The sequence below is a fragment of the Bos javanicus genome, chromosome 3 (genome assembly GCF_032452875.1).
Source record: "Bos javanicus breed banteng chromosome 3, ARS-OSU_banteng_1.0, whole genome shotgun sequence".
Lineage (NCBI taxonomy): Eukaryota > Metazoa > Chordata > Mammalia > Artiodactyla > Bovidae > Bos > Bos javanicus.
The window spans coordinates 75,156,924-75,178,139 of record NC_083870.1 but is presented as its reverse complement, the minus strand read 5'-3'; the positions used below and the strand labels follow the sequence as shown (position 1 = coordinate 75,178,139).

Genomic DNA, 21,216 nt, shown 5'->3' with positions numbered 1-21,216 from the left:
TGGATTCCAGCTGAGTTATTTCAAATCCTAAAACATGATGCTATTAAAGTACTGCACTCAATATGCCATCAAATTTGGAAAACTCATCAGTGGCCACGGGACTGGAAGCGGTCGGTTTTCATTTCAGTCCTGAAGAAGATGAGTGCCAAAGAGTGTTCACCTACTGTACAGTTGAGCTTGCTCCACATGCTAGCAAGGTAGTGCTCACAATCCTTTAAACCAGTCTTCGACAGTACATGAACCAAGAGCTTCCAGATGTACAACCTGATTTAGAAAAGGCAGAGGAACCAGAGATCAAATAGCCAACATCCATTGGATCATAAAAAAGGCAAGGGAATTCCAGAAAAATATCTGTTCATTGACTACATGAAAGCCTTTGACTGTGGATCACAACAAACTAGAAAATTCTTCAAGAAATGGGAATGCCAGATCACCTTACCTGCCCCCTGAGAAACTTACACAGGTCAAGAACCAGATCATGGAGCAACGGACTGGTTCAAAATTTGGAAAGGGGGAAGTCAAAGCTGTATATTGTCAGCGTTTATTTAACTTATACGCAGAGTAAGTACATCATGAGAAATGTTGGGCTGGATGAAACACAAGCTGGAATCAAGATTGCCTTTCTGCTGCAAGCCAAGCTGTTTCTCAGACTTATATCATGAATATCATCCTAAGGATTGTCTCAGGATGACGAATAGAGAGCTAAATATTGTCTTTAGTTGGTTCATTTAAAAAATTATATTGACTACCTCCTATAAGCTTGCTTGGTACCTTCATGGCATTTATACTCAGGAAGGGTCACATTATTTAACTACAGTGAAGCATGTGTATCCACCTCGAGGAGGTACAGAGATGCTGTGGGAATGTGACAAGGAGAAGAACTTGGCTTGAAGATCAGAGAAGCCTGGGAGATGAATGAGAGAAAGACAGAAGTGAGGGAAGCACTAGCCCATAGCAAGAGTAATATACATCACGTACTAAAAGTCACTGTCTTTCGGTGCTTTGAAAAGTTTTATTCATGCTGCCATTTATATTTCCTAGTTGACATATCACAGATTCTTGAGATGTTTTCATGAGTCATTTCTTAGTGTGTTAAGTGAAAGTCATTCAGTCGTGTTCGACTCTTTGCAACCCCATGGACTATACAGTTCATGAAATTGTCCAGGCCAGAATAGTGGAGTGTGCAGCCATTCCCTTCTACAGGGGATCTTCCCAACCCAGGGGTCGAACCCAGGGCTCCCGCGTTGTAGGCGGATTCTTCACCAGCTGAGCCACAAGGGAAGCACCTTAGTGTGTGAAATCTGAGCTAAATTCATTTTCCTTTTTTTTAAATTCTTTTTATTTTAATTGTAGGCTAATTACAGCATTGTAGTGGTTTTTGCCATACATTGACATGAAACAGCCATGTGTGTACATGTGTTCCCCATCCTGAACTCCCCTCCCACCTCCCTCCCCATCCCATCTCAGGGTCATCCCAGTGCACCAGCCCTGAGCACCCTGTCTAATGCATCGAACCTGGACTGGCAATCTGTTTCACGTATGATAATATACAGGTTTCAATGCTATTCTCTCAAATCATCCCACCCTCGCCTTCTCCCACAGAGTCCAAAAGACTGTTCTATACATCTGTGTCTTTTTTAACTGGGTGAAAGTCACTGTCAGTAAGTAGGAGAGCATGTGGGGGAGGCAGAACAGAATCATTTGATTATAGTAGTTACTGGCATTTTTTTCTAAAAATGACCAGGTGAAATCCAAGCATGTATCTACCATGAAGCTTATTAGGTAAAATACGACTAATAGAGTTAAAAAATAAAAAATCTCCCCGTAGTCATTCTTGTTTACATTTTACACTGCCCACAAATAACCACCATCCTCAACTCAGTGTCTATAGTTTTTTCTCATTTTCATAAACCCTTAAGGCTAAAGACTAAACCCTTTAGTCTTTGCAGTCAGGAATTTCATAAGTAACTTTGATATGTCATTGGCTTCTGCCTCAGTTTGTCATCTGTAAGCTTAAGTAATTCTCTTCCCCAACAAAATTAGGATGAAGTAAAGTTTTATAAATCACGTGAAGGAACGTAGCATTATTATATTCTCATTTACTAACAATTCTTAGAAAGTATATGGAAAGTTCATGGGTGTTCAGCAAAATTAGTTTTTTATTTGACATATCTGTGTCTTTTAAAATGCCAAGTTCCATTTTGCATAGTGCCATTTTACTATATTATTATGATTTTGTCAAAGTTATCATGGAGTCTTCTCACTGTTTTTCAAGGAGTATCTTAGTAAAATGATGATGGGAAATGTGTATTTAATTGGATATATAAATATGTTTATAAATATGTTTTTAAATATGTCAAATGCAATTCTTGGTTCTATTCCAGATTGAATCATGTCGCTGCTGGTCTTGTTTCACCAAGTCTGAAATCAGATACCTCTAGTAAAGAAATAGAGGAAGCCATGAAGAGAGTACGAGAAGCACAGTCCCTAATTTCTGCTGCTATAGAACCAGGTAAATAGATTTATGCAATTATGTTTAGAAATATGTTGAATAATACTTTAGTCATTTTTTCCCCCGTATTTTGATAAAAGTTCATTTAGGGCAGTGATTCTCATTTCAGAGGGGGATGGGTGATACCGGTAAGTGTTGTCACCCAGGCATATTTGGAAATACCTGGAGAAAACTTAGTTGTCATGCTGATACAAACTGCATCCAGTGGGTAGTTCTGTTCAGTAGCTCAGTCGTGTCCAACTCTTTGCAACCCCATGAAAGCAGCACACCAGGCCTCCCTGTCCATCACCATCTCCCGGAGTTCACTCAAACAACGTCCATCGAGTCAGTGATGCCATCCAGCCATCTCATCCTCTGTTGTCCCCTTCTCCTCCTGCCCCCAATCCCTCCCAGCATCAGAGTCTTTTCCAATGAGTCTACTCTTCACATGAGGTGGCCAAAGTACTGGAGTTTCAGCTTCAGCATCATTCCTTCCAAAGAAATCCCAGGGCTGAGCTCCTTTAGAATGGACTGGTTGGATCTCTTTGCAGTCCAAGGGACTCTCAAGAGTCTTCTCCAACACCACAGTTCAAAAGCATCAATTCTTCGGCGCTCAGCCTTCTTCACAGTCCAACTCTCACATCCATACATGGCCACTGGAAAAACCATAGCCTTGACTAGACCAACGGGGCCAGGGATATGCTAAACATCTTACAGTGTTCAAGACAGGCACCTCCCAATTCCTAAAGCAGAGAATTACTCATTCTGAAACATTGGTGCCTAGGATTACCTAATGCTTTGTGTGGTATTTTGGTGGTTTTTAATTTGGGGGGTTTTACTGTTGTTTTTAGTCATTTATGTTTGCCTAAGTTCAGGTATGATCTAAATCAAATACCTTATGATTATATAGTGGAAGTGAGAACTAGATTTAAGGGACTAGATCTGATAGAAAGAGTGCCTGATGAACTATGGATGGAGGTTTGTGACTCTGTACAGGACACAGGAATCAAGACCATCCCCAAGGAAAAAAAATGCAAAAAAGCAAAATGGCTGTCTGAGGAGGCCTTACAAATGGCTGTGAAAAGAAGAGAAGTGAAAAGCAAAGGAGAAAAGGAAAGATAAACCCATTTGAATGCAGAGTTCCAAAGAATAGCAAGGAGAGATAAGAAGGGCTTCATCAGCAATCAATGCAAAGAAATAGAGGGAAACAATATAATAGGGAAGACTAGAGACCTCTTCAAGAAAATTATATCAAGGGAATATATTTCATGCAAAGATGGGCTCAATAAAAGATAGAAATGGTATGGACCTAACAGAAACAGAAGATATTAAGAAGAGGTGGCAAGAATATACAGAAGAACTATACAAAAAGATCTTCATGGCCCAGATAATCACAATGGTGTGATCATCACTCACCTAGAGCCAGACATCCTGGAATGTGAAACAAGTGGGCCTTAGGAAGAATCTCTACAAACAAAACTCGTGGAGGTGATGGAATTCCAGTTGAGCTTTTTCAAATCCTGAAAGATGATGCTGTGAAAGTGCTGCACTCAAAATGTCAGCAAATTTGGAAAACTCAACAGTGACCACAGGACTGGAAAAGGTCAGTTTTCATTCCAATCCCAAAGAAAGGCAATGCCAAAGAACGCTCAAACTACCACACAATTGCACTCATCTCACATGCTAGTAAAGTAATGCTAAAAATTCTCCAAGCCAAGCTTCGACAGTATGTGAACTGTGAGCGTCCGGATGTTCAAGCTGGTTTTAGAAAAGGCAGAGGAACCAGAGATCAATTGGCAACATCCACTGGATCATCAAAAAAGCAGAGTTCCAGAAAAACATCTATTTCTGCTTTATTGACTATGCCAAAGCCTTTGACTGTGTGGATCACAATAAACTGTGGAAAATTCTGAAAAAGATGGGAATACCAGACCACCTGACCTGCCTCCTGAGAAATCTGTATGCAGCTCAGGAAGCAACAGTTAGAACTGGACATGGAACAACAGACTGGTTCCAGATAGGAAGAGGAGTACATCAAGGCTGTATATTGTCACCCTGCTTATTTAACTTCTATGCAGAGTACATCATGAGAAACGCTGGGCTGGAGGAAGCACAAGCTGGAATCAAGATTGCCGGGAGAAATATCAATAATCTCAGATATGCAGATGACACCACCCTTATGGCAGAAAGTGAAGAAGAACTAAAGTGGCTCTTGATGAAAGTGAAAGAGGAGAGAGAAAAAGTTGGCTTAAAGCTCAACATTCAGAAAACTAAGATCATGGCATCTGGTCCCATGACTTCATGGCAAATAGATGGGGAAACTGGCTGACTTTATTTTTCTGGGCTCCAAAATCACTGTAGACGGTGATTGCAGCCATGAAATTAAAAGATGCTTATTCCTTGGAAGGGAAGTTATGACCAACCTAGACAGCATATTAAAAAGCAGAGACATTACTTTGGCAACAAAGGTCCGTCTAGTCAAGGCTGTGATTTTTCCAGTGGTCATGTATGGGTGTGAGAGTTGGACTATAAAGAAAGCTGAACTCTGAAGAATTGATGCTTTTGAACTGTAGTGTTGCAGAAGACTCTTGAGAGTCCCTTGGACTGCAAGGAGATCCAACCAGTCTATCCTAAAGGAGATCAGTCCTGGGTGTTCATTGGAAGGACTGATGTTGAAGCTGAAACTCCAATACTTTGGCCACCTTATGAGAAGAGTTGACTCATTTGAAAAGACCCTGATGAATACAGGAGGAGAATGGGACGACAGATGAAATGGTTAGATGGCATCACTGGCTCAGTGGATATGAGTTTGGGTGAACTCCGGGAGTTGGTGATGGACAGTGGGGCTTGGCGTGCTACAGTTCATGGGGTTGCAAAAATCAGACAGGACTGAGCAACTGAACTGAAGTGAAGTTGGGATTGCCTGATATATAGTCTTTATTTGACCAAGAAAGCCTAATAAAGTTTCTTCTATTTACACCATTTGTTTAAAGAAAAGTAAATGTATTATTCTTTGCAGATTGTCTTTTTGAGATGAGATGAATGGTTGTCCCATTTTCTGCATATATGTATTTGGATTTTTGGTCCTGGTTTTTTTTATTCCATTATGAACGATGCTTTATTCATTTTCTTCATTCCAATTCTTAATGGGGTGGTTTTTATTGTATATGGTATTAGACAAATAATTATAAAGTATAATGGATACATTAATATCAAATCTTTATGTTATCTCATTTAACCAGGTTATTAAATAATTAACCCAGTGTCACATGACAAGCAGTTTATATAGATAACTGGACCTGAATGACTCCAAAACCAGAACACCATTTCTGTTTTCATTGAAAACTCATAACTGAAATGACTGAAAACGACTTACCTCTTTATGAAATTTTTTTTGCTGCACAAATTTTTGTTAATTTGATATTCACAATAAGTTGAATTCTATTAATGAAATGATAGAAATGTAAAAGAGGAACTCATTCTCACTTTGTGCATGGGGGCTAAGTCACCTCAGTCACGTCTGACTCTTGTAACCCTTTGGACTATGGCTCACCAGGCTACTCTGTCCATGGAATTCTCCAGGCAAAGAACAGTGGAGTAAGTTGTCATGCCCTGCTCCAGGGGATCTTCCTGACCCAATGCAGATCCTGCATTGCAAATAAATTCTTTACTCTTAGTTGCTGAGGCAGGGCCAGCATTCTCACTTTGAATGATAGTCCATATATGAAGAATTGCAATGGCTGTATTTTTCCTTCATTCGGTCCTTAGTTAAAGTAATTTATGTGTTGTTTTAAACTACTAAATGGTAACAGATCATTCTTGCTCTGCTCTGTAAACTTACACAGTGTTGAAAATGAAGGCAAAAGTGGAACAAAGATTAAAAAGAGAGCTGGTTTAGTTTCTATCCCAGAAGTATAGAAATGAGTGATTGAATGAGACATATCTAGGAAAGTGATGACTAAAAGGAACATTTTGCTGATTCAAGAATTTTAAATGTTTATCTTTGTTTTTATTGTAAATATAAACATTTTACACTTAGGTACAGTTTGGGGAGGTGTTATTAATCCATGAGCATGTACAGAGTAGAGTTTTAATCTGGGTATATTTTAGCTCCGTTTGGAGAAAGAGAACCTAAGGCATGCAAACAGGAGTCATGGTTTAGAAACCTCTGAAGAGTAAAGAATGAGAAAGGTGATTATTTTCATAGGTTTTATGGATGACACTTCATAGCTTCAGAAACCTTTAGCTACCTGAATTTAAGGATCATACAGTAAACCTGAACATTAGTGTAATAAACTCTTACAGCAACTCCTAAATGGAAATAATCTTTTTGCTTAATGATTTCTAAATCCAGATTCCTTTTCATTTAAATCCAGATAAGAAAGAAGAAAAACGAAGACACTCAAGGTCAAGATCACGTTCTAGGAGGAGGAGGACTCCCTCGTCTTCTAGGCACAGGTAATTAGATTGATTGCTGTTTGGTAGTAAGTTCTTCCTTAGACAAAGATTATTTCCCTATGTCACATCTGCTGTTACCCTAACTAGCTCATGGTTACAGTGGTTTTGATAACTACTGCTATTTGCAGAGTAGGTGAATTACTGTTCACAGGTATATAAATAGAGAAAAGATGGTAGATACTTTAAATCCCCCCTAGAAATCTAGGGATAGGAAGAAGCCACTGGAATTCGAGCACTGAAATGAATTAGTACTCTGGAAAGGACACTGACCTTGAAACTTTTGACTTGAATTCTAGTTCTGACATTTCACTAGACTCCTGACTTGGAACATGGAGGGTTGTTATGCAACCTTAGCTTACCCATCTAAAGCTTGAATATTTGCAGATGACATGTTTTGAGATTGCTCTTTGTATTACTGGATAAACTACATGATGGTAACTATTATTCTTTATCCTACCCAGAGTAGGACTCTGTAGGGTAAAAGGACCAGTGTATTCTCTTTCTCACATGACATACTTGTGTAGATTTGTAAGGATCTATCTAGACCAATGACTCTCAAACTTGCTGATATTAGGACCTCTATACTCATAAAAAATATAAGAACTCCAATGAGCTTTTGTTTTTGTGGTTTATAACGTCATTGTTGGCCATAGTAAAATTTGAAACCATCATTTGAAATAATAATGAATATTGAAACCCATTCATATTAACTTAGCTTTGAAACAAAGCTTTTCCCCCCAAAATTAAAAGAATGGCTTTATTTACATCTTAACATCTTTGCAAATTTCTTTAACATTTAGCTTAATAGAAGATGTATAGGATTCTGCATTCAGCTTATTGTAGTATATTTTGGTTATATTAACCAAATATTAATATAGAATATCTGACTTTACACAAATGTATCGTGAGAAGAGGGAAAAGTAATTTTACAGTCTTCTTTGGGTAATTGGGAGTAGTATTCTTTGATACAATACCAAAACTTGTAAAATCTGTTGATATTTATTATACTTTGAGTGAATCTTTTCACCAGGCATCCTTTTGTACAGTTATGCATTAATGGTTTGGAAAATGATTGATTGATTGCTTTATGCAAGTTTTCAAATGTTGATACTTTTTTACACAATATCAAAAGATGACTTGGTAATACCACCATACATCTTACCAGTAAACCCTTCTAAAATGTTAGGAAGCTGTCAGATTCACAATCGTGGGTTTAAGTTTTCCAAAGTTTAATTTTCTCCTGAAAGCTCAGATTTTATTATTGGCAACAAATTTTTTTCCTTGAAATGATAATTCATTTTTCATGAAAGTATCTACCAGATACCTAAGTCTAAACAACCATGGTTTGTCAGTTCTTTGAAGTAAAGATGTTTCATGGCAAAAGCAACTAGGTAAGCTCACACTCAGTCACACAAGTGTCTTCCTTGACAGTCGCTGAACTTAAAAGTTTCAGAAATGATTTATGCATACTGCCCATTTCATTGCACAGAATGTTGCTGAAGGGACCAGATTTAACATTTCTAGTCAATAATGATACTAGTTTAATAGCAGTCAAGGAACTAGATTTAATAAAATGAATAATTTTTACTGGCTCTATTAAAGATGTCATTGGTGAAATTGGCAGGATTTTCACTACAAAATCTTTGCTGCAAATGCCAATGAAAATACAGTAAATAACAGGTTCAGTTGCCACTATCTTGGCTTTGTAATAAGGAAATGCTTATGCACCATTGGTACAAATGTTAAAGTGGCAAAGGCAGGTATTGCCTACCTTGTTACAATTCTGGGTTTGGGGGTGGGGTTGGGAATTGACCTTACAGCTCCCATAGCATTGTTAAGTCATTTCTTAGACTGTGCCTTAGTCCATTTGACTGCTATAACAGGATACCATAGACTGGATGGCTTATAAACAATAGAAATGTACTTCTCACAGTTCTGGAAGCTGGAAAGTTCAAGATCGGGGTGTCAGAAAATTTGCTGTTTGGTGAGGACCTACTTCCTCATTTATATTGATAGTTTGCTCTATCCATGTGTCCTCACATAGAAAGATGGATCAGGGGTCGGGTATCTCTTGAGTTCTTTTTATTTTAATAATTTTATTTATTTACTTTTGAGTGTGCTGGGTCTTCATTGCTGTGCAGGCTTTTAGCTAGTTGCGGTGAGTGGGGCTACTCTAGTTATGGTGTGTGGGCTTCTCATTGCAGTGGTTTTTCTTGTTACGGAGCACAAGCTCTAGCACGCCCAGGCTTCAGTAGTCATGGCACATGAGCTCACTGGTAGTGCTCCAGTCTCTAGAGCACAGGCCCAGTAGTTGTGGCTCATGGGCTTAGTTACTCCGTGGCATGTGCGATATTCATGGACCGGGGATGGAACCCATGTTTCATGCATTGGCAGGTGGATTCTTTACCACTGAACCACCAGAGAAGCTCCTTCTGAGATGTCTTTCACAAACGCATTCATCCTATTCATGAAAGCTGGGCCTTCATAACCTAATCACCCCAAAGGCTCCTGCCTCAGAACATCATCACACTGGGTATTTGGTTTCCTGTAAGAATTTTGGGAGGACACAAAGTTTCAGTCTGTAGCAGAATGTTACAGGGTGATTCTGTCTGGTGTGTTTGTGTCATCCACCTTCACCCAGCCCATTTCATGCTTAAAAGATTTTGTCTTTCAAAAAACCCAAATCTAGAACATCTGAGGGCTCCACTGAACCTTTAGAAGTTCCCTGTTGCCTTAATGTATGTACAGTGGGTTTTTTTTTTTTTTTTCCATACTATAGTGTAAACATAACTTGCAGTGTACTGGGAATCCACAAATTCATTGTGACATACTATTACTGAGATATCCAGTTTATTGCAGTGGTCTGGGAGCAAACTCAGTATCTCTGAGCTGTGCCTATACTTAGAATACTAACTTTCTAGGACAAGTGCTTTCATGGCTTTGTTTAATACTTAGACTTAAAAAGGAGAACTTAACATCTTTTGTATATAGGAGTTACATGCTAAGGCTTTCAAATATTAATTTTAATTACGACCATGAGAGAAAAGTCCTTTGAAACACTTGTAGTAACACATCATAGCAGAAAGATAGTTATTATAAATTGTAGTATTTTAAGCATCTTGACATATAAAATGACTGTTACTTTCAATATGTTTTGCTTATATATAAATAATAATAATGTATAATAATAACTGTTGTTGAACTGCTCAGTTGTATGCAACTTTCTGTGACCCCCATGGATTGTAGCATGCAAGTTTTCCCTGTCCTTCACTATCTCCCAGAGTTTGCTCAGACTCTTGGCCCATTGAGTCTGGTGCCATCCAACCATCTCGTCCTCTGTCGGCCCTTCCTCGTCCTGCCCTCAGTCTTTCCCAGCCTCAGGGTCTTTTCTAGTGAGTCAGCTCTTCTCATCAGCTGGCAAAAGTATTGAAGTTACGGCATCAGTCCTTCCAGTGAATATTCTGGGTTGATTTCTTGCAGTCCAAGGGACTCTTAAGAGTCCCTTGTCCAGCACCACAGTTCAAAAGCATTAATTCTTTGGCATTTAACCTTCTTCATGGTTCAACTCTCACATGCATACATGTCTACAGGAAAAACCATAGCTTTGACTATGCGGACCTTTGTCAGTGAAGTGATGTCTCTGCTTTTGAAAATGCTGTCTGAAAAAGTGAAATCGCTCAGTTGTGTCCAACTCTTTGTGACTCCATGAACTGTAGCCTACCAGGCTCCTTCCGTCTATGGGATATTCCAGGCAAGGGTACTGGAATGAGTTGCCATTTCTTTCTCCAGGGGAATCTTCCTGACCCAGGGATCTAACCGGGGTCTCCCACATTGTAGGCAGATGCTTTTACCATCTGAGCTACCAGGGAAGTCAATGGTTTGTCATTGCTTTTCTTCCAAGGAACAAGCGTCCTTCAATTTCATGGCTCCAGTCACTGTCCACGGTGATTTTGGAGCTCAAGAAAATAAAATCTACCACTGTTTCCATATTTTCCCCATCTATTTACCATGAAGTGATGACACCAGATGCCATGATCTTCGTTTTTTTGAATGTTGAGTTTTAAGCCGGCTTTTTCACTCTCCTTTTGCACCTTCATCAAGAGGCTTTTTAGTTTCTCTTCACTTTCTGCTGTTAGGGTGGTATCACCTGCGAATCTGAGGTTGTCGATGCTTCTCCTGGCAATCTTGATTCCAGCTTGTGAGTCATCTAACCCAGCATGAAGTACTCTGCACGTAAGTTAAATAAGCAGGGTGACAGTATACAGCCTTGACATACTACTTACCCAGGTTTCAGCCAGTCTGTTTTTCCATGTCCATTTTTAACTGTTCCTTCTTGACCTACATACAGGTTTCTTGGGAAGCCGGTAAGGTGATCTTATATTCCCATCTCTTTAAGAATTTTCCACAGTTTGTTGTGATCCGTACAGTCATGAGGCTTTAGCGTAGTCAATGAGGCAGAATTAGTAATTTGCTTTTTCTATCATCCTACGGGTGTTGGCCATTTGGTCTATTGTTCCTCTGCCTTTTCTAAATCCAGCTTGTACACGTGGAATTTCTTGGTTCGTGTACTGTTGAAGCCTGGCTTGAAGGATTGTGAGCATTACCTTGCTAATTTGTGAAATGAGTGCAGTTGTACATTAGTATGAACATTTTTTAACATTGCCCTTCTTTGGGATTGGAATAAAAACTGACCTTTTCCAGTCCTGTGACCAACCGTTGCTGAGTTATCCAAATTTGATGGCATATTGAGTGTGGCACTTTAACAGCAGTATCTTTTATGATTTGAAATATCTCAGCTGGGATTCCATCACCTCCACTAGCTTTGTCATATAAAATATATGGTAATCTCTATGTTTCTCTAATTTTTAAAAGCTTATATGAACTGAATGTTGAAGTGACTGCAGTGCAATACTGTTGAAAAACAACTGTTTCAGGACCTTATAGTAAACTGATAGATGTAATACTTCTGCTTATTAGATTTTTAAAACCTTATATTATTAGTCACTTCATTTAGAAGGAAACGTGAATGCATTTATAATTTTTACAGCCATTTTTTAATACATTAGAGGTAAATGTGTTACATGGTTTTGCTAAAATGATTAAGTTTAATTTTTTTTTAAGCCAAATTTCTCAAAAGATGAACACTTGCTAATTCAAATAGCATCGATTTTGGTTTTCCGTAATGTTTTTTTTTAATTCTTCATAAGAAAGTGATGGTTACGATATTCTAGAGGGTCAGTGTTTCATTCAAAATACATTAGTACTACCTTTCATTACACAGTATAGTAGTTGTTGCTCAAGGGTACAGTTGGTGAATAAGGTAGACATATATACCCCTATCCTTATGGAGCTTGAAGAAAGGTAGGTAAGCATTATGTGAAAATTTCCTGGGATATAGACATGTTATTGAGAGGGATTGTTTAGTTTCAAATATGGTCAAAAATAAGTGATGTACAAAATATAGTTACTGAGTTTGATGAGACATTACTCCTAATGGGTTTTGAAACAGCTGTTACAGAGAATGATGGCAACACTATGGTAGCACAGCAATAAGAGCAGTCAGTATTTATATGTCTACACTAAGGCGCTGAGCTGGATTTTATAATGTTGCTTAAATTACAACTATTCTATGATGTAGCTGCTGTTTTTTTTGCTGAAGTAATAGGCTCAGATTAAATAATGAATACTTTTATTAACTGACTTTAAAAGGGAGATTTGAACACAAATCTTTTGCATTACTAAAATGTCTATCCTTTGGCAACTCTGAAAATAATGAAAGCAAAAAGTTTAAATTCTATTTGAAGTTTTCCATGGAAAGAGGTTGAATGGTTCACTAAAAGTTAAATGACCAAGTCTAAGCAAAGAAGTGCCATTTGCTTTCAGTTTTTCTTAAAATAGGGAAAAGGATCAATGACAACATCAAAAGGTTAATTGCACTTAACCTTTTAGAGAAAACATGGGGGATGAAGGTGATAATGCAGTAGGCACAGAGAAACATGTTTTACATGGCAGGAAAGAGATGATCATACAATATTGAAGACACATGAGAGTAAAAAGGGCAGTTTATACTGAATTGTATATATCTGTATCTGCCCTGCATTACTTGTATTTCTCTTAAACTGGAAATTAAAGAAGAGGAACGTATATCGGAGAACAGCAATTAGAAATCATAGAAACCAATACAGTATGTGGTTTCCTTTTGAAATACTGAAGTGGGTTACTATGCCCATTCTCCAGGGATCTTCCCAACTCTTAAGTCTCCTGCTTTGACAGGTGAGTTCTTTACCACTAGTGCCTCCTGGCAAGCCCAAAATGGGAATAATAATAGTATTTACTGTTACTAGATTTATTATGAAAGTAAATGAGTGAATATTGGTAAAGCATGTAATGGGCATAAGTAAGTATTTGATAAGTAGTAAATGGATTTAACTTGTAGTAGTGAGGAATAAAATTAGGTACATTCTAAAATGCTGTGTAATTATGAAGTGATGCAAATGAGTCATTTTTTATTTTCCTTCATTTTCTAGCAATAATTTTAAGTTTGGAGTTGTAGTTTCAGTGGGCAAAGTAGGATTGGTTTGACAGGTTGAACAAAAGATTAAAAGGTGAGGAATTCCAGGTGTTAAAAGGTATTTTCTAACTTCTGGGATATCAGATGTTGTGTGAAATAAATAAATAATGGCAGGAAATTACCCTCACTTACTGATGGCTAGCCAACATGTCTGAATCTTTGGTCCTACACTTATATGAAATAATCAAAAGTAGAGCTAGTCTTTTTAGGTTTATATACATATGTCTGTTTCCTTTTACTTAATAAGGCGGTCAAGAAGCAGATCAAGAAGGCGATCACATTCTAAGTCAAGGAGTAGACGACGATCGAAAAGTCCAAGACGGAGAAGATCTCATTCCAGAGAGAGGGGTAGAAGGTCAAGGAGCACGTCAAAAAACAGGTACAGTAGAAAACCAGTAACAATGAATGAGTAAAATTTCTCCGTAGTAAGAATTCTTAGCTGTTTCTACTGCCTTTTTTCATTTCTTTTCCATTCAACCATTGGTAAGAATTTTGTGTTCCCAGCAACTTCTTGATATGCCAGAGTTTTTGCCAGACAATCATGCCTTCTTAATTCTTCTTTATATATCTCATCATGAGCAGCTTTTGAGTATGAATTAATATTACTGTATTCCTGACACTGAACCATACTTAAGAGTCTAATGTGATTTGGAGGCCAGTAAAGACTTACAGTGAGGATTTACTAAAAACTAAAACATCCATACCTTAACATTGTATTTTGACTTAAACGTTCATTCAGTAATTTGTTTTTCATACAGGGCCAAACCCTTTGAAATTAGTAGGCCTAGTCTTGAATAATCACCCCACTCCAGTACTCTTGCCTGGAAATCCCATGGACAGAGGAGCCTGGTAAGCTGCAGTCCATGGGGTCGCTAAGAGTTGGACACGACAGAGCGACTTCACTTTCACTTTTCACTTTCATGTATAGGAGACGGAAATGGCAACCCACTCCAGTGTTCTTGCCTGGAGAATCCTAGGGATGGGGGAGCCTCATGGGCTGCCATCTATGGGATCGCACAGAGTCGGACACAATTGAAGCGACTTAGCACAGCAGCAGCAGCAGCAGCAGTCTTGAATAATAGATACAAAATCACTTTCTTTTCGTTTAAACCACCTTTAAAGTATCAAGAACTCTGTTACTTCCCTCCATTTTTAGCTGTCACACAGTATAATTTTGCAACGCTTATTTTTTAAACTGTTTTATCTCTTTATAAAAATATTTGCCTTAATTTTCTAGAAACAGCCCTATATTTTATACTTTACCCATTTATGTATTTGATTATGTGATTAAAAATAGTAAGAATCACATCAAAAAGCAACAAAATTTTTTTTTTCCCAAAATTTATTCTTGGTAAGCGTATAACTCAACGTGGGACTTGGATTTTGTGATAGCTTTACTGTATACTCAGCCTCTGATGAGACTTTGAATCATGTTTTAGAGCTAGTCATCTCTTAATTCAGCCAAATGAGCTTACTTAATGAACCATCTCTTATACAAAGAGCAATTAGGCATTCCTTCCCTTGAGGAACTTTATTTATACTAGGGGAGAAATTAATGTAATTACCAAGGAAGGGCCATTGTTAGGGATGTTGGAAGATTTATTGAGAGGTGCCTTGAGTATTAAATTCTGATAGATTTGACTGGACTCAGGAGCATGATTTCCAGTAGAGAATACTTAACAAGGTTAGCATGAATTCTTGAAATGAGGAGTATGTTGGTGTAGAAGGACCAGGAAATGAGGTCAGGACAGTTGAGACAGATGACACATAAAAAAGACTTTATTGTTCACACTAAGGAGTTTACAGTTGATCCTGAAGTCAATGGGAATGAATTGAAAAGTGATAAGCAGAGAATTAATATTTTCAGATTTGTACTTTGAAAGATTTCTGATAAAGGGGTTTAATATGAATTTGTGAAAAATGACTGGGACCACTTAAGGGACCATTTAGAGTTGAGGTATGGTTGTAGTACCAGTCCATTATGATTTTTTTTCCTAATAGTATTGAATAGCCCAGATTATGTCATAGCAGGGCCACAGTTAGAAGGTTGGTGTCATTCATGGTAGATGTTTACATCACGTGGGTGCTCTGAAAGAATAACTTAAAAGTTTTTATCAGAATAACATATTTTAAGAATAAGAATCCATTTCATTGTACTTTTGTTTGTAATTTGTATATATATTTTTTCTATTAACTGAATCTTCTAACACATTAATAAATTGTGTTCATTTATTAGAGATAAAAAGAAAGAAGACAAAGAAAAGAAACGTTCCAAAACGCCACCAAAAAGTTATAGCACAGCCAGACGTTCCAGAAGTGCTAGCAGGTAGGGTGGCATTATGAATTCTTGGCGTTGTTTTTTAAACTTTGTTTGCAAAGACTCATTAGGCTGTGAACGTGAAATGTTTTCCAGTACAGAACTACATACTTTAATGGTGAAGATTTCTAAAGGCAATCTGTGAAGAATAAGTTTCCAATTAATACTTTATGGTATAGAGTTCATTTACAATAACATGGAATTCAACAGAGGTCAGTTTTTATGTTTGCTCTATGCATTTCATATCCTAATTTGAACTGTTTGTGGGTTTTTTTTTCACCCAGGCATTTGATGGCTAAAGTATACTGCATTATCACATTAGATTCATTTTATTACATGTTAGTACTTAAAATAGTTTTTTTTCCCTTACATAATGGTTTGTTGATAAAATAATTGGAGGCAAGGCCAGTTCTAGTTTGTGTCATTTCATAGAGTAGTTAACCTGCTGTGGTGAAATTTTAGTGTTCTAAACTTTCAGAAAATGTATTTTTCATTCTTAAACATGGCATTCATGTGATGGTGGAAAGGACTGGCCATACTTAACTCCATTTTCTTCCTATCTTGTTTACACATTTTACTACAGTGTTTGTTTTCTTAATCTTGATTATTTAAATTCACCTAAGGGCTCAAACTATCTATAAAAATTAACTTAAAATGGATAAAACACTTAAACATAAAAGCCAAAACTAAAAAGCGCTTAGGAAAAAACATGTTAACCTTCATGACCTGGAATTTGTCAGTGGTTCCCTACATACGACAAAAGTCATAAGCAACAAAAGAGAAATAGACAAGTTTGAGGATGATAAAAACTGAAGACTTTTTGTTTCAAAGAACACTGTTAAAGACAGCCCTCAAGAGTGCTAGAAAAATGTTTCCAATAATGGATTTCTACCTAGAATATAACAACTCAGTCATAGAAAGAATGTAAAATTATGCAGCTGCATGGGAAAAACAGGTTGGCAGTTCCTACAGAAATTAAGAGCTCTTTAACACAGCAGTTTTGTTCCCAGTGATACGCCCAAGAGAAGCAAAAACATGTCTGCACAAAAACTTATACATGAATGTTCTTGGCATCATTAATCATAACCAAGAAGTCTACCCAAATATCCATTTAACATGGGTAAACAAAGTTGTATACTCATACAATAGATTATTATTCATCTGTAGAAAGGAGTCAAAGTAATGGTAGTACAATATGAATGAGCCTTGAAAACATGCCATGTTAAAGAAGCTAGTCACAGCAGACCATACATTGTATGATTTCATTCATATGGAATGTACAGAATGGATGAATCTATAAAGTAGATTAGTGGTTGGAGTATGATAGCTAAAGACATGGGGTCTCTTCGGGGTGTTCAAAATTGTCTTTTTAAAAATTTTGTGTATATATAAAGAAAGTGAAACCAGATATAAGTGCTGAAGGAATACCAGAATAGGGCTAAGGCGGCAAAGGGGCATAAAAGATGAGATGTGCAATATGTATTCTCTTACCTTAAAAAGTGGAGGCATATTATTTGTTTATTTAATGGACTTGCTTATAAGTGCCTTGCTCTGCTTAATTATTGAATCATTCTTTATCATTTTTGGCTGCATTGGGTCTTCATTGCTGTGTACAGGCTCTCTTGGATGCAGCGAGCAGTAGCTACTCTAGTTGCTCTGTGTGGGCTTCTTATCTTGGAGAGCACAAGCTCTGGGGCACACAGGCTTCAGTAATTGTGGTGGCATGTGGGCTCTAGAGCTCAGGTTCCATCGTTGTGGCACAAGGGCTCAGCTGCCCTGTGGCATGTGGAATTCTCCCAGACCAGGATTGAACCCACGTTCCTTGCATTGGCAGGCAGACTCTCAACCAGTGGACCACCAGGGAAATCCTGAATCATTCTTAAATTATGGCAAATTCTGTACATTTTTATTGAATACCTACTAACATGTTTGCAGCTGTTGTACAGTCTATCATAGGTCACAGAAAGATAACTTTTTAAAGCCCATCTTTTCTGAGGAATATGGAATATTTGTTACACAAAGCAGTATGAAAAAGTGTTATGTATACAACCCTGACAAGCTTAATAAACATTTGATGAAGGGAAAGTTCTGTGTAACGTTTCCAGGACAGGGGTCATAGACAGCTTGTGGTTTTTTGTTCTTTAAAGCTTCATTTGACTGCCAAAATGAAGACAAAGCGTATTGGGCTTAATTTTTTTTATTTGTGTCTAAATCATATACTTTTTTCATTTAATCAGGTTTTTTTTAATTAAAGTTTACTATCCCCTTATAGTTATTACAGAATATTGACTATATTCCCCATGTTGCATAAGACATCCTTGAGTCTATCTTAAACTTAATAGTAGCTTGTCATTAGGTGGGTTTTTTAAGTATAGTTGGTACACAGTATAGCAAATCACAATTTTTAAAGACTCTGTTCTGTTTATTGTTGTTATAAAATATTGGCTATATTCCTTGTGTTGTAAAGTATAAACTAGTAGCTTATTTTACACCTAATAGTTTGTGTCTCTTAATCCTCTACCCATATAATGTCCCCTGCCTTTTCCTCTTCACAGTGGTAACCACTAGTTTGCTCTCTGTATCTTGAGTCTGCTTTTTTGTTATATTCACTAGTTTGTTCTGTTTTTTAGATTACATGTGTAAGTTATATCCTACAGTATTTGTCTCTGTCTGACTTATTTCACTTTGCTTAAATGCCCTCCTTGTCCATCCATATTGCTGCAGATGGCACAATTTCATTCTTTTTTATAGCTTACTAATATTCTGTTGTATAAATAGTAACAATTTTCTTTATCCATTCTTCTGTTGATGAACACTTACATAGCTTCTCTATCTTGAGAATTATTAAAAAATGGTACTGTGAATATTGGGGTTACATTTCTACCAGCAGTGTAGGAGGGTTCCTTTTTCTTTACACCCTCTCCAGCATTTATTATTTGTACACTTTTTGATGATGGCTGTTCTGACCACTGTGAGGTGATAGATAATTCATTGTAGTTTTGATTTACATTTCTCTTAATAATTAGCAGTGCTGAGCATCTTCACTTTTGGCCATCCGTACGTCTTCTTTGGTGAAATGTCCTGTTTAGGTCTTCTGCCCATTTTTGATTAGTTTGTTTGTTTGATACTGAGGTGTATGAGCTATTTGTATATTTTGGGGATTAATGCCTTATCAGTCAAATTGTTTGAAAATATTTTCACCAGTTCTGTAGGTTGTCTGTTTTGTTTTGTTGATGGTTCTTTTGCTGTGCAAAATCTCTGATTAGGTCCCATTTGTGTTTTTTGCTTTTATTTACTTGAGGAGATGGAGCCAAAAAAAAAGTTGCTATGATTTATGTCCGAGAATGTTCTACTGATCTTTTCCTGCAGTTTTATAGTATCTGGTCTTACACTTAGGTCTTTAATCCACTTTATTTTTGCATATGAAATTAAAGAATGTTGTAATTTCTCTCCTTTACACGCAGCTGGTTTTTCTAGCACCATTTATTGAAGAGACTATCTTTTCTCCATTGTATATTCTAGCCTCCTGACCATAAGTGTGTGGGTTTATTTCTGGACTCTTATTCTGTTTCATTGATTTATGTGTCTGTTTTTGTGCCTGTACCATACTGTTTTGATTACTGTAGCTTTGTAGTATAGTTTGAAGCCAGGGAATGTGATTCCTCCAGCTCTTGTTTCTCTCTATATCAAGATTGTTTTGGCTATTCAAGGTTGTTTTGTTTCCATACAAATTTTAAAATTGTTTCTTCTAATTCTGCATGAAGTGCCATTGGTATTTTGACATGGATTGCATTGAATCTAAAGATTACTTTGGGTAGTGTAGTCATTTTAACAGTATTGGTACTTCTAGTCCAAGAACACAGCAAAACTTTCCATCTGTTTGTATTGTAGAAACAGGACTTTTTTTAAGTCAATTTAAAGAGGAGGTATATCATAAAAAGCTAATTGCTCAAAATAGGGATTGGATTAGGGGTGTGATTTGCTGGACAACAGGAAGTCAGTTTGATCCCCGTTTGCTGATGGCTCAGTGGTAAAGAATCAGCCTGCAGTGCAGGAGAGGTGGGTTTGATCCCTGGATCGGGACCATCCCCTGGAGAAGGAAATGGCAACCCACGTCGGTATTCTTGCCTGGGAAATCCCATGGATAGAGGAGCCTGGTGGGTGTACAGTCCTTGGGGTTGCAAAAGAGTCAGACATAACTTGGCAACTAAACAACCACCACCACTAACTCTAGTTCTCGGTTCTCTAAGTTTTACTAATGATTTAGAAGTAGTTGTGAATTTTATTAGCAACTGCCTTCCATAACACAACATACTAATCCTTTACATGTTCTGTCCATTGACTGAATCTAAAGCTGGTTCTTTGGATAATAATTTACTTCAGACTTGAATTAGAACCTTTGTGGATCAGTTTTTCCTTGAGCTTAACATTGCTGATGTTTTGATGACATCATGTCTTTAAGAATTGCTAGAAATTAGGGCTTTCCCAAGGGCATTAAAGTAAAGGCACATAGTTTGCCCCCAAAAAGTTGCCAACTTTTATTACCCATTTGCTTCTTCAGCTCCAAACAGTATTTGAAAATGGAGTTTTCTGTTTCTAGTGGAGTTCCATTGCAGACACATCTGCTATGATGTGTCTGCATTTTTTGAATAACACTGTATTTTAAAGTCTAGTTTGCACATTTGTTGTTCTAGAGAGAGACGACGACGAAGAAGCAGAAGTGGCACAAGATCTCCTAAAAAGCCTAGGTCTCCCAAAAGAAAATTGTCTCGCTCACCATCCCCTAGAAGGTAAGTATTAATCTTTTATTAGATCTATCCTGTTTTTCAGAAACTGTCCTAGGATTTTTCTTCCTTCTCAGGAATTAAAATACTTAAGAATGTGCTGATAACATTCTCTTCATGACTTGAGATTGTTATAATAAACACTGTTTATGATTAGGCATTTTAGACCTGTAATCAAGTTACAGTCTTCTTCCCTGTGTTACTTGTATACAGCTTGTGTCCAGTGATTTGAAATTGGATTTTTGTTAACCTCCTTATAGCAGTGAACTTACATCAAGCTTACCATCTAAAACAAATCTAAACTTATTGCTATTTAAATAATGGCAAAAATTCTTGAGCACTTTGTTTCAAGCATCTGGTGAGCATTTTACTGTCATTCTAGACATAAAAAGGAGAAGAAGAAAGATAAAGACAAAGAAAGAAGCAGAGATGAAAGAGAGCGATCTACAAGCAAGAAGAAGAAAAGTAAAGATAAGGAAAAAGAACGGGAAAGAAAATCAGAGAGTGATAAAGATGTAAAAGTATGTTTACAAACTAATTTATTTTGGTGTTTTGGTTGATGTTGGTATTTTAAAGAAGTGATTTTCCTGTGAAG

General features: G+C 37.2%; 1 protein-coding gene across 12 annotated transcripts in view; it reads left to right on the top strand.

Annotated features, from left to right (window-relative positions):
* The window catches only part of SRSF11 (serine and arginine rich splicing factor 11), a 50,407-nt gene that overhangs the window by 27,781 nt on the left and 1,410 nt on the right, over positions 1-21,216 (top strand). For 7 of the 12 annotated variants that reach the window (XM_061411611.1, XM_061411621.1, XM_061411612.1 and 4 more), the window contains 6 exons: positions 2,385-2,512; positions 6,868-6,949; positions 13,768-13,899; positions 15,757-15,846; positions 20,511-20,627; positions 21,004-21,142. In XM_061411611.1, coding sequence (XP_061267595.1) covers positions 2,385-2,512; positions 6,868-6,949; positions 13,768-13,899; positions 15,757-15,846; positions 20,511-20,627; positions 21,004-21,142 — 688 coding nt within the window. The remainder of the gene's footprint in view (positions 1-2,384; positions 2,513-6,867; positions 6,950-13,767; positions 13,900-15,756; positions 15,847-20,510; positions 20,628-21,003; positions 21,143-21,216) is intronic. The other 5 variants (XM_061411622.1, XM_061411613.1, XM_061411618.1 and 2 more) reach the window with 1 other exon arrangement.